The sequence below is a fragment of the Herpailurus yagouaroundi genome, unplaced genomic scaffold (genome assembly GCF_014898765.1).
Source record: "Herpailurus yagouaroundi ecotype Mexico unplaced genomic scaffold, PumYag 251, whole genome shotgun sequence".
NCBI classification, from domain to species: Eukaryota; Metazoa; Chordata; class Mammalia; order Carnivora; family Felidae; genus Herpailurus; species Herpailurus yagouaroundi.
This window is the reverse complement of record NW_024412468.1, coordinates 1,672,260-1,686,027: the sequence shown is the minus strand read 5'-3', so window position 1 is coordinate 1,686,027 and position 13,768 is coordinate 1,672,260. Positions and strand designations below refer to the sequence as shown.

Below are 13,768 nucleotides of genomic sequence, written 5' to 3'. Positions count from 1 at the left end.
AACCCATCACGAGTTATCCAGCACCCAGACTCAATTTCAAATAAAAGCAAAGCTAATTCTAGTCTGTCTTATGTAGGCCTTTATTTAATAATTTATCTCCCAAAATAAAGTGTTAGGCTTATAGCTAAAATAACAATAAAGTGTTAATTTCATTAAGGTAATCTAGAATTTTTGCTTCAGAGTTAGTGATTTTGAACCACATAAATCTTTAATATAATGATATTTTAGTGACAAAAGTGTTCCATTAGCCACATTCCTTATTATAAATTATTATAAATTATTATGTCTGTCCACAATGATGTTCAAGCATCAATTCTTCCTCCTCTGTACATGGGACACAACTTAATTAGAAAAAGCAATTCGGAAACCATTGCTATTAGTGCCAGAGACAATGCACATGGCATTTTGAATAAGAGATCTCAAAAAAATACCAGAATCATGTAACTGAACCTATTCACTGAAAAGAGACACAAGAATCCTAACAGAGATATCTGGTCTTATCTAACAAATACACAGGAAGAAGGAAAAACAGACCAGGCAAGCTGGAGGTTAAGAAATGACAGACTGAGAATTTACAGCACAAAGATTCAAAAACCACTTACGACAATAAATGTGCACCCCAGACCCAACCTGGATTCCGGTCCACCCATTGGTAAATGCTTCTGACACGTAACATCTACAGCTTATTTTTTTTTAACTTTTGGTTTCCAGGCAATATAAATAATCAATAACTTAAAGTTATCACATTTTAACAAGCAGAATATTATACAGTATGGAAAAGGAATTGGCGGCATAACTGTTAACAATTACCTTTGAATCAAAAGATCCTTTATTTTTATAAAGAAGTTCTTCAACACTGTGTCTTATCTCCTTTGGAATATTTCGTGCGTCAAAGGTTGCTATGTCGTCTCTCACACCTCTTTTCGCAAGGAAACTAAAATTACAGCATATTACTTAAAGTGAAGCTAAATAACATTTGCTATTTCTGATGAACATACCAATGTCACAAAATGGTACATACAATACGTTCAATCTGTTAGTTATCAAACAACAGGGTACTAAAGTATCCCAGCTTCTAATGCAGCATCTGTCGTTACTACAGACGACGAGGACGAGCTCCAGGAAGATCCACCGCAGCCTTTCCTGGGTTCTGTGAACAACTTGGAGCAGTGAAATGAAGGGGTCACAGTCCTTTCATTTTACCCACATCCCTTTCTGAGAACCGCCAGGTACGTGCACGTTCTAGGAGATGTCAGAAAAGTTCCTGACTCTTTTCTAAGAAAGGTATTTTCAGCTGTGCCCTCGACCACATCCCCTTCCCATCTCTAGACAGGAAAGGACTCTACTGTCAACCTCCATGCTACCGCGGACCACGCATCGGAACGAAGCCCATCATGCTGCTGCAACGTAAGCTCCGGAGCTATCTGGCTGCATATTTAGTTATCACACAGCCTCTTCTCTTCCAGCTCACATCTGTACTGTTCCGGGGCTCCCGCCTCCTGTTTCTGTCCTCTGACCCTAACAATAGTGGCTATATTTTCTTCGTCAGTGAATCACAGTAAACACAATGCTCTGTAATGTGTGAGGACCAAAGAAGTGTATTTACTGAGATGTTCTTCAAGATTTCCAGGCATTCCTTTCTCCTCTTTGGACACTTAAAATAATCCCTTATTATGGGTAAAAACATAGATGTTGTATGGTTTTATAAAGTATCTTGAAATATGATGGCAAAGGGTATACTAGGTAATTAATGAAACAGTGTGAAAAGCAACAAAAGAAATATTTAAAAATACGAAGGATGGGGCGCCTGGGTGGTTCAGTCGGTTAAGCGTCCAACTTTGGCTCAGATCATGGTCTCACGGTTTGTGAGTTCAAGCCCCGTGTTGGGCTCTGTGCTGACAGCTCAGAGCCTGGAACCTCCTTCGGATTCTGTGTCTCCCTCTCTCTCTGCCCCTCACATTCTCCTGCTCTCTCTCAATAATAAATAAACATTAAAAAAAATAAAAAAATAAAAATACGAAGGATGGGTGCCTGGCTGGCTCAGTCAGTACAGCATGTGACTCTGGATCGTGGGGTTGTGGGTTCAAGCCCTACACTGGGTGTAGAGATTCCTTACAAATAAAATCTTTAAAATAATAGATACATACATAAATAAAAATGTGAATGTGTACTTCATAGGGGAAATAATAACATTCTTCACAAATTCAAAAACTTACCTTTTCATGCTCACCCAAGATGTATCAAAGATCCCCATCAGCCTTAAAACACCCTCAAGAATGTCTCTGATGATGTCTGGTGGCATGCGCAGTGAGCGAATTTCTGAAAGAGATTCTGGCTTGATGTTTCCAACTGCTAGTTTAGCTTCATTGACTAGAGGCTAAAAAGACAAAGGGCTTTATTACTTTCAAAAATATGTATATAAAAATCATTACCTCTTTACAAATTATTGAATATCTGTCATTTTATTAAAAATAACTGTAGGGGGCGCCTGGGTGGCTCAGCCGGTTACGCATCTGACTTGGGCTGAGGTCATGATCTCAGGGTTCCTGAGTTTGAGCTTAGAATCCAGCTCTGTGCTGACAGTTCAGAGCTTAGAGCCTGCTTCGGATTCTGGGTCTCCCTCTCTCTCTGCCACCCCTCCCCCACTTGCACTCTGTCTCTCTCTCAAAAATAAATGTTAAAAATTTTTTTAATAACTCTAGTTACTAATATCCTTTTTCTTCAAATATCAAAATGCTTTAAAACACGCAAAATACAAAATCTTTAAGTTCTTACCACCATAACTGCAATAGTCTAATTTAGAAAATTCAATTTGTTTTGAGACAATTTGCTATTTTTTCCTTCAAACTTTTATTTAAATTTTAGTTAACATGCAGTACACTATAGGTTTAAGAAGTAGAATTCAGTGATTCATCACTTACACACGATACTCAGTGCCCATCACCAGGTGTCCTCCTTAGTTCCCATCTCCCACCCACTCCATCAACCCTGTTTGTTCTCCATCATTAAGAGGCTCCTATGGTTTGTTTTCCTGTCTGTCCCCCTCCCCTCCATACTTTTTTTTTTTTAATGTTTATTTTTGACAGAGAGAGAGAGAGAGAGAGACGGAGCATGAGCGGGGGAGGGGCAGAGAGAGAGGGAGACACAGAATCTGAAACAGGCTCCAGGCTCTGAGTTTGTCAGCATAGAGCCCGACGCGGGGCTCGAACTTACAGACCACGAGATCATGACCTGAGCCAAAGTCGGATGCTCAACCGAATGAGCCACCCAGGTGCCCCATCCCCTCCCATACTTTGATCTGTTTTGTTCCCTACATTCCTCATACTGGGAAGTCATATGGTATTTGTCTTTCTCTTATTTCACTTAGCATAATCCACTCTAGCTCCAACCACATTACTGCAAATGGACAATTTGCCATTTTCAAGAGGCTCCTTATATTCTAAGACAAGCTGGCTAACCTAGTGAGGAACCAAAAAAAAAAAAAAAGAGCCTAAGACTTTGACTTGATTTCCCTACAATGCATTTTTCTTCAGACAACACGGCTTGTGAAAAACAAAGATGGTTTTTGATGACTATTGGTTCATTCACTGACTTTACCTGGTGGACCCTCCATCTTGCTTCTCTTCTACAAATAATACCCTGATTGAAAGCCACACTTGGTAATATTGTTAGAAAATAAGTCAACAAGTAATGTTTGAGCTCCTAGACACCACTGGTAGTCAAAAATGGCTCTTACCATTTTTCGGGGGTTTTTTTTTTCATGTTTATTTTTATTTTTGACAGAGAGAGCGTGAGCAAGAGCAGGGAAGGAGGAGGGTCTGAGAGTAAGAATCCCAAGCAGGCTCTGCACTGACAGCACAGAGTCGGACATGGGGCTCGAACCCACGAACCGTGAGATCATGACCTGAGCCAAAATCAGACACTCAACTGACGGAGCCACCCAGGTGCCCCACGAAATTTCCTCTGTAGCTTACCTGTACTTCTTTTAACTCATCATCAATTTTGTTTTTTCTTTCTTCAATTTTAACAACTTCTTCTGCTATCTTGTGCTTCAGTCTTTCAAGTTCTGTCTTTTGCTCACTAGCATCCTATAGAAGTATTTATAAGGCATTCCAATTAATTTTAATGCACTCAATATTTAAAAGCATGGTATCAAAATAAGTTACTTTAAAATAACATCTTCTATTAAATACTTTTGTCATGTTAATTGACATAAGAGTTTCTAAAATGCCTGGGAAACCAAACATATAATTTACTGTATATGTACCATCAGGAGGTTTCTCTGCTTTATTTTAGTTTTTTCTGAATAGCAAAGCAATAAATGCTATTTATATAAAAATCAACTCAGAAATGCATAATGTATAAAATTATCATAATACACATTTAACACTTGCAATAAATAACCCAGAGAAGTTAGTACTATCGTGTTCATTTCATAAAGTAAAAATAAATTCTTCTATAATTCTAACAGTAAAGACTAACTCTTAGGGACTAATTACATTATATTGCAAGTTTGTGTTTCTACACTTTTAGACAAAAATTAATTGAAATCATGACAATAATACGATGGCGAATAATCAACAAAAATTACTACAGATTCAAAAAACACTAAGTCATGAACTCTTTGTTCCTGAAAGCAAATATCAAGGGTCCCACCTACATGAAAATGCTATGAATCGTTGTGAATGTCCATATTTGGTTTATCTGTACTAACTGAAAATCCAAAGAGGAAATCCGTCAAGAAACCTTTCTCAAGTGCTTGCCTCAGTGGTTCTCAACTCGATTACAATCACAAGGAATGTCCTGTGTTCTACTGCCAAATATATTGAAATAGTCTGGATGCAACTGAGGCACAGAACTGTTTAAAGACTTGTCAGGTGGCTCCAATCCGTGGCCCAAACGGAGACTCACTGAGGAGTGGACCCTTGCTTCCCCCTGCCCTTCCCGGGAGGCACCTTCCACACCAGCTCAGGTGGAACGGTCCCGGGGCCACAAGCCTTCCCACCTGCACATCTCCCCCTCGCTGCTCAGGAGGAAGTCGTTTTCTCCACCTCCACATAAGAGCCGCCAAAGGCCCGGCTCATGTGTTTCTTGTTTTATTAGCCTACTCTACCAACTGGAGGTTCTCCCTATTCTGAGATTTTATAGCATTTATTTCTTGTTTTTCTTAGGTCACAAACATAGAGCTGCGAGCTTTGGAAATTACACAGTTGGATACTTAAGCTGTCTGTCCACACTACACCTTTTTATAACAGAAAATGTCAGCTATTCATAATTAAGAACAATTACCAACTTAAGAGATGCACAGTGATTCTTCCTAGTCTCTGCTAGGCAATACAATTAGCCACAGTCTTAGGAAAACCTCTTCTAGGAAGGGCCCAGACAGAGAAAGGGCATGGCGGCCAGCGTACCCGACTCCAGCCCACTAGTGTGAGACCACACAGGCACACAGGGCTGACTATGCCCCTCTAGTAAACACACAGTTACCAACACTACTATCCTCTACAGAGCTTTCACTTTTTTCATATTCCAAATTACTCTTTAAAGGTAAGTATTTGACAGATTTTTTTTAAACAATAAATATAGCTGGCTGCTTTACAAAAAAATCCGTATTAATTTGGTTCCAAAATACCCTGAGGAAAAAAACATGCTAAAGTTTTATAATATGAAAATTACATTTGATTTTCCTATTACATTACTCACCAGGTTAGGTACTCAATAACATTATCTTGGAAACATTGAATGTGTACATAACCGTCATGTTTCTGGAAATGTTACTGCCTTTGAGAATGACCACATGCATCAAAGATGGTCTTAACTGGACCACTCGGGACCTTCCAGACAACCCTCCCATGAAGCTCACACCCCCACAGTCCATCCAACCCTCAGATCGCCAGTGAGGATGAGCACACTTAAGAAGAAATCTTCATTATCATGCTACTGGAAGTCAAAAGAAAGCTGGAGTAGCCCTACTTCTATCAGACAAACTGGACTTTAAATTAAAGCCTGGAACAAGAGATGAAGAAGGGCATTGTATAATAATTACGAGGTCTATCCATCAGGAAGAGCTAACAATTATAAATGTCTATGCGCCGAATATGGGAGCCCCAAAAATATATAAAACAATTAATCACAAACATAAGCAACCTTATTGATAAGAACGTGGTAATTGCAGGGGACTTTAATACTCCAATGACAACGATAGATCATCTAGACACAAGACCAATAAAGAAGCAAGGGCCCTGAATGATACATTGGATCAGATGGACTTGACAGATATATTTAGAATCTGCACACTAAAGCAACAGAATATACTTTCTTCTCGAGTGCACATGGAACATTCTCCAAGATAGATCACATACTGGGTCACAAAACAGCCCTTCATAAGTATAAGAGAATTGAGATCATACCATGCACACTTTCACACCACAATGCCATGAAACTTGAAATCAACCACAGGGAAAAGTCTGAAAAACCTCCAAAAGCATGGAGGTTAAAGAACACCCTACTAAAGAATGAATGGGTCAACCAGGCAGTTAGAGAAGAAATTAAAAAATATATGGAAACAAATGAAAATGAAAATACAACAATCCAAACACTTTGGGATGCAGCGTAGGCAGTTCTGAGAGGAGAATACATTGCAATTCAGGCCTATCTCAACAAGAAAAATCCCAAACACAAAATCTAACAGCACACCTAAAGGAAATAGAAGCAGAACAGCAAAGACACCCCAAACCCAGCAGAAGAATAGAAATAATAAAGATCAGAGCAGAAATAAACAATATAGAATCTAAAAAAACTGGAGAGCAGATCAACGAAACCAAGAGTTGGTTTTTTGAAAAAGTAAACAAAATTGATAAACCTCTAGCCAGGCTTCTCAAAAAGAAAAGGGAGATGACCCAAATAGATAAAATCATGAATGAAAATGGAATTATTACAACCAATCCCTCAGAGATACAAGCAATTATCAGGGAATACTATGAAAAATTATATGCCAACAAACTGAACAACCTGGAAGAAATGGACAAATTCCTAAGCACCCACACACTTCCAAAACTCAAACAGGAAGAAATACAAAACTTGAATAGACCCATAACCAGCAAAGAAATGGAATCAGTGATCAAAAATCTCCCAATAAATAAGAGTCCAGGACCAGATGGCTTCCCTGGGGAATTCTACCAGACATTTAAAGCAGAGATAATACCTATCCTTCTCAAGCTGTTCCAAAACCTAGAAAGGGAAGGGAAACTCCCAGACTCATTCTATGAAGCCAACATTACTTTGATTCCCAAACCAGAGACCCAGCAAAAAAAGAGAACTACAGGCCAATAACCCTGATGAATATGGATGAAAAAATTCTCAATAAGATACTAGCAAATCGTATTCAACAGCATATAAAAACAATTATTCACCATGATCAAGTGGGATTCATTCCTGGCCTGCAGGGCTGGTTCAATATTCGCAAATCAATCAATGTGATACATCACATTAATAAAACAAAAGATAAGAACCATATGATCCTGTCAATCGATGCAGAAAAAGCATTTGACAAAATTCAGCATCCTTTCTTAATAAAACCCCCCAAGAAAGTTCAGGATAGAAGGAACACACTTAAACATCATAAAAGCCATTTATGAAAAGCCCATAACTAATATCATGCTCAATGGGGAAAAACTGAGAGCTTCCCCCTGAGATCAAGAACATGACAGGGATGTCCACTCTCACTGCTGTTGTTTAACATAGTGTTGGAAGTTCTAGCATCAGCACTAAGACAACAAAAGGAAATCAAAGGCTTCAAAATTGGCAAAGATGAAGTCAAGCTTTCAGTTTTGGCAGATGACATGATATTACACATGGAAAACCCGACAGAATTCACCAAAAGTCTGCTAGAACTGATACATGAATTCAGCAAAGTCACAGGATACAAAATCAATGTACAGAAATCAGTTGCACTCTTGTGTACTAATAATGAAGCAACAGAAAGACAAAGAAAAGGATCTCATTCAGAATTGCACCAAGAATCATAAAATACCTAGGAATAAACCTAACCACAGATGTAAAAGATCTGTATGCTGAAAACTATAGAAAGCTTATGAAGGAAATTGAAGAAGATACCAAGAAATGGAAAAACATTCCACGCTCATGGATTGGAAGAATAAATATTGTTAAAATGTCAATACTACACAAAGCAATCTACACATTCAATGCAATCCCAATCAAAATTGCACCAGCATTCTTCTCGGAGCTAGAACAAGCAATCCTAAAATTTGTATGGAACCACAAAAGACCCCAAATAGCCAAAGTAATTTTGAAGAAGACAACCAAAGCGGGAGGCATCACAATCCCAGACTCTAGCGTCTACTACAAAGCTGTCATCATCAAGACAGCATGGTATTGGCACAAAAACAGACACATAGACCAATGGAATAGAAGAGAAGCCCCAGAACTAGACCCACAAACGTATGGCCAACTCATCTTTGACAAAGCAGGAAAGAACATCCAATGGAAAAAAGACAGTCTCTTTAACAAATGGTGCTGAGAGAAATGGAAAGCACCATTTCACACACATTCTTCTCACATGCAAAAGAATGAAACTAGACCACTTTCTTACACCATTCACCAAAATAAACTCAAAATGGATGAAGGACCTGAATGTGAGACAGGAAACCATCAAAACCCTAGAGGAGAAAGCAGGAAAAAAAACCTCTCTGACCTCAGCTTTCTTACTTGAAACATCCCCAAAGGCAAGGGAATTAAAAGCAGAAACGAACTATTGGACCTCATGAAGATAAAAAGCTTCTGCACAGCAAAGGAAACAATCAACTAAAAGGCAACCAATGGAATGGGAAAAGATATTTGCAAATGACATATTGGACAAAGGGCTAGTATCCAAAATCTATAAAGAACTCACCAAACTCCACATCCGAAAAACAAATAACCCAGTGAAGAAATGGGCAAAAGACATGAATAGACATTTCTCTAAAGAAGACATCCAGATGGCCAACAGGCACATGAAAAGATGCTCACAGTCACTCCTCATCAGCGAAATACAAATCAAAACCACACTGAGATACCACCTCACGCCAGTCAGAGTGGCCTAAGATGAACAAATTAGGAGACTACAGATGCTGGAGAGGATGTGGAGAAACAGGAACCATCTTTCACTGTTGGTGGGAATGCAAACTGGTGCAGCCGCTCTGGAAAACAGTGTAGAAGTTCCTCAAAAAATTAAAAAGAGATCTACCCTATGACCCAGCAATAGCACTGCTAGGAATTTACCCAAGGGATCCAGGAGTGCTGATGCATAGGGGCACTTGTACCCCAATGTTTACAGCAGCACTTTCAACAACAGCCAAATTACGGAAAGAGCCTAAATGTCCATCAACTGATGAATGGATAAAGAAGTTGTGGTTTATATATACAATGGAATACCACGTAGCAAGGAGAAAGAATGAAATGTGGCCTTTTGTAGCAACATGGATGGAACTGGAGAGTGTTATGCTAAGTGAAATAAGTCATAGAGAGAAAGACAGATACCATATGTTTTTACTCTTATGTGAATCCTGAGAAACTTAACAGAAGGCCATCGGGGAGGGGAAGGAAAAAAAAGTTACAGAGAGGGAAGGAGGCAAACCATAAGAGACTCTTAAAAACTGAGAATAAACTGAGGATTAATGGGGGTGGGTGGGAGGGGAAAGTGGGTGATGGGCATTGAGGAGGGCACCTGTTAGGATGAGCACTGTGTTCTATATGGAAATCAATTTGACAATAAATTTCATATAAAAAAAAAAAGAATAAATCTTCTTTTGGGGTGCCTGCATGGCTCAGTCATTTACGTGTCTGGTTCTTGATTTCACCTCAGGTCATGATCCCAGGGTCATGGGCTGGAGTCCTGCATAGGATCCACACTATCAGAGTGGAACCTGCTTGGGATTCTCTCTCCCTCTCTCTCCCAAAATAAATAAAGAGTAAAAAAAAAAAAAAAAAAAAAAAAAAAGAGAGAGAGAGAGAGAGAGAGAAGAAGAAAGCTTTTTTGTAAGTATAAAAGAGTCAAGTAGGAGAAAAGCAGTAAGAAAAGATATTTGGGAAACATAAGGTCGCATCAAGTATCCTATGAGAGCTATGTGGAGGCAACTCAACAATGACAAACCAACAAGAAAGGACACTGCCACAAGCAGACATTCAGAGGCTGAAAAAAAAAATCTAATAATATTGTCACAGAAATGAAAAACTAATAGGAAAATTAGAAAATGAAGAATTTTAAAGGAAGTGAGCAAAAAGAGAAGAAAAAAGGTGAGAAAAGAAGAAAATTAGCGAACAAGGCAGGAAGTCCAAAGTGCAAGTAATGGGGATTCTAGAAAGTGAAGACAGAGACAGGGAGGTACAGAAGCACCATCAGAATAATTTAAGGACACTTCCCAGAACTGGAGGACAGAAGCGTACTGGTGCAAAGAATCCACACTGTGTCCAACACAGTGAATGAAAATAAACCTAAATAAAGGCAGATCATGTCACTTTGAGAACAATGAAAACACAAATCTAAAAAAACCTCAAGAGAGGAAAAAAGAAAAAGATCACCGCAAAAGGATCAGAACTTAACCTAACTTTGAGAACTTCAGTCACAAGAGAAGTTGGAAGGAAATGGAGTAACACTTTTCAATGTCTAAAAACAAAGGGATTACATTTTCTTCCTGACCAATGATGTTGAGCATCCCTTCATGCGTTTACTGGCCCTTCTTCTTTCACACAGGGTACCTTCAAACATTTTGGCCATCTGTAAATTAGATGTTTTGTTTTATTATTATTGTGTACATCATGGTTTCCGTCTATTTTGGATACAAGTGATTTATCAGATTTATGTTTTGTAAATAATTTCTCCCCGTCTGTGATTTGCCTCTTAATTTTCTTCAGAGCTTTTTTCACAGAGCCTACATTTTTAATTTTGATAAGTCCAATTTATCAAATTTTTTCTTGTTCTATTTTAGTATCACATCTAAAAAATCTTTGTCTCACCCAATATCTTCAACATTTTCTCCTGTTTTCTTCAAAAGTTTTATAATTTTTGGTATACATTAGATCTACGATCCATACTGAGTTAATTTTTATACAAGTTTAAGGTAAAGATCTGTTTTTTGTTCTCTACCTGGATATCCAAATATCATTAAAAAAAAACCAAACTTTTCACTATTTAACTGGTATTTTGTATAAAATCGATCAACTATGTACACATTCATCTACTTCTGATCTCCATAATGCTCGAGTGACCCTGTAGGGGTCATTACACCCATGTCATGCTTCCTTGACCACCACAGCTCAGTAGTAAATCTTTAAATCATAAGTCCTCCAACTTTATTATTTTGTGAGTTTTTGTGCCATTTACTTTTATTGAAATTTATACATTACTCTAGTGACTACTGAAGTTAATTAAAAGAGATATTAGACTTGCAGTAAGGTTAATAGTCACCAACATGAAGATGGACAAACATACATGAGACCTAATCAAGGAGGTAAACGAACAATTCAGTGATTCATTAAAGGTAAGGATTGAGGGGCACCTGGGTGGCTTATTGGTTAAGTGTCTGATTTCAGCTCAGGTCATGATCTCGCAGTTTCTGAGTTGGACCCCCATGTCGGGCTCTGTGCTGACAGCTCAGAGCCTGGAGCCTGTTTTGGATTCTGTGTCTCCCTCTCTCTCTCTCTGCCCCTCCTCCATATGCACTGTGTGTGTGTCTCTCTCTCTCAAAAATAAACAAAAATTAAAAAAAAAAGGTAGGAATTGAGAGAACAGAAGTCCAATATAATTTTTCAGTTCTGTCTTGAATAATTAGCTATAATGTCAATAACACAAAAAATTACAGAGGTTGGCAAGGATGCAGAGAAAGGGGAACCCTCTTGCACTGCTGGTGGGAATGCAAACTGGTTGGCCACTCTGGAAAACAGTATGGAGTTGCCTCAAAAATTAAAAATAGAACTACCTACGTCCCAGCAATTGCGCTACTAGGTTTTTACCCAAAGAACACAAAAATACCAACTCAAAGGGACACGTGCACCCCAATGTTTCTAGCAGCACTATCAACAATAACCAAAGTATGGAGAGAGCCTTAGTGTCCATCACCTGACAAATGGATAAAAAAGACGTGGTTTATATATACAATGGAATACCATTCAGCCATAATACTCATGAGACTTCTAAGAAGACACGTTTACTAAAATACTGCATATTTTAGTCTGAGGCCAGGATGAGGGAGTAGGGCTGAAGGATAAAAACGATGAATTTGGTGGCAGTCAGTACAGAGTCAGCAGGAAAGAGGCCAAGACAAGAACACCCTGAGAGGGCGTGCAGACACAACCCACAACCTGGGCAAAGAAGACTTTCAAAGAAATCTCCTCTGAAAGGTTCAACCATCAACAAAGGTTCATTGAAGACCATGGCAGAAAGGTGACACCATCAAAACATAATCATGAAAGTATAAATGAAATGAATAAAGACTTATTTCTTAAATCCTGAAAATATTAAAGGCAGGAGGAAAAAACCCTTGAAGCCTGAGGAGATGATTTTAAGAAAAATAAAGACATACAACAGAGGGTAAACAAAATTGTTTAGAGACACATCTATGCCAACCTAAAATGTTCATATTTGCATGTTTATAGGGTTTAGATAAATTAGTATATGGTGAAGTGAGAAAAATATAGTTATGATTTTAAATTTTTTTTTTTAACATTTATTTATTTTTGAGACAGAGAGAGACAGAGCATGAACGGGGGAGGGTCAGAGAGGGAGGGAGACACAGAATCGGAAACAGGCTCCAGGCTCTGAGCTGTCAGCACAGAGCCCGATGCGGGGCTCGAACTCACGAACCGTGAGATCATGACCTGAGCCGAAGTCGGCTGCTTAACCGACGGAGCCACCCAGGCGCCCCTAGTTATGATTTTAAAATAACATGGGAAACTTCCACACTCTTTCCAAAAAGCTCAGTGTTTAATACCATCAGTGTGACTCAGCAGACAAGAAGTATTTTTTATATCCACATAAGTAGAAATGTAATTTCTCCCAGTACTGATCAAGTGGAAATGGTCTCCCTACCGCCTGCATCTCTGCGCCCCAGAAACATCACCTGCATCGACACCGTGATCTCCTGAAGGGCGGCGTCTGCTTCGTCTTGCTTCGTCTTTAATAACACACTTTGCTCGCCAGCTTTTCTGTTCAGCTCATCCACAAGAGCTTTAGCTTCATTCAGTTTAGACACACCAGCCTGCATCAGTAAGATATGGACTGGCAGATGATCAATAAAGTATAGACTGGCAGACGATCGAAAAAATATGGACTGATAGACGATCGATAAACTATGGACTGGTAGACAATCAATAAAATATGGACTGGTAGACGATCGATAAAATATGGACTGATAGATGATCGATAAAATATGGACTGGTAGACGAACAATAAAATATGGACTGGTAGATCATTGATAAAATATGGACTGACAGACGATCGATAAAATATGGACTGGTACACGATCGATAAAATATGGACTGGTAGCATTAAAAACAGGTATTACATACACACACAGTAAATAAAACCTGTAAGAAACCATCAAGAAAAAATGTGTGTACCCATCAAACACTTGCAAGTGAACTTGGGTTTTTCCTTACTGCCAGTTATGACTTATTCAACCATACACCCAGTAAGATGTAGTAAAAGACTCCACAGAGGCATTAAAACACACACACACACACACACACACACACACACACACACACACACACA

The 13,768-nt window shown here is 38.8% G+C and overlaps 1 protein-coding gene across 1 annotated transcript in view; it reads right to left on the bottom strand.

Moving 5' to 3' along the window:
- The window catches only part of DYNC2H1 (dynein cytoplasmic 2 heavy chain 1), a 351,138-nt gene that overhangs the window by 229,772 nt on the left and 107,598 nt on the right, over positions 1–13,768 (bottom strand). The window contains exons 55-58 of the mRNA XM_040460797.1: positions 13,116–13,253; positions 3,975–4,088; positions 2,217–2,377; positions 811–934 (exon numbers count right to left, since the gene is read on the bottom strand). Coding sequence (XP_040316731.1) covers positions 811–934; positions 2,217–2,377; positions 3,975–4,088; positions 13,116–13,253 — 537 coding nt within the window. The remainder of the gene's footprint in view (positions 1–810; positions 935–2,216; positions 2,378–3,974; positions 4,089–13,115; positions 13,254–13,768) is intronic.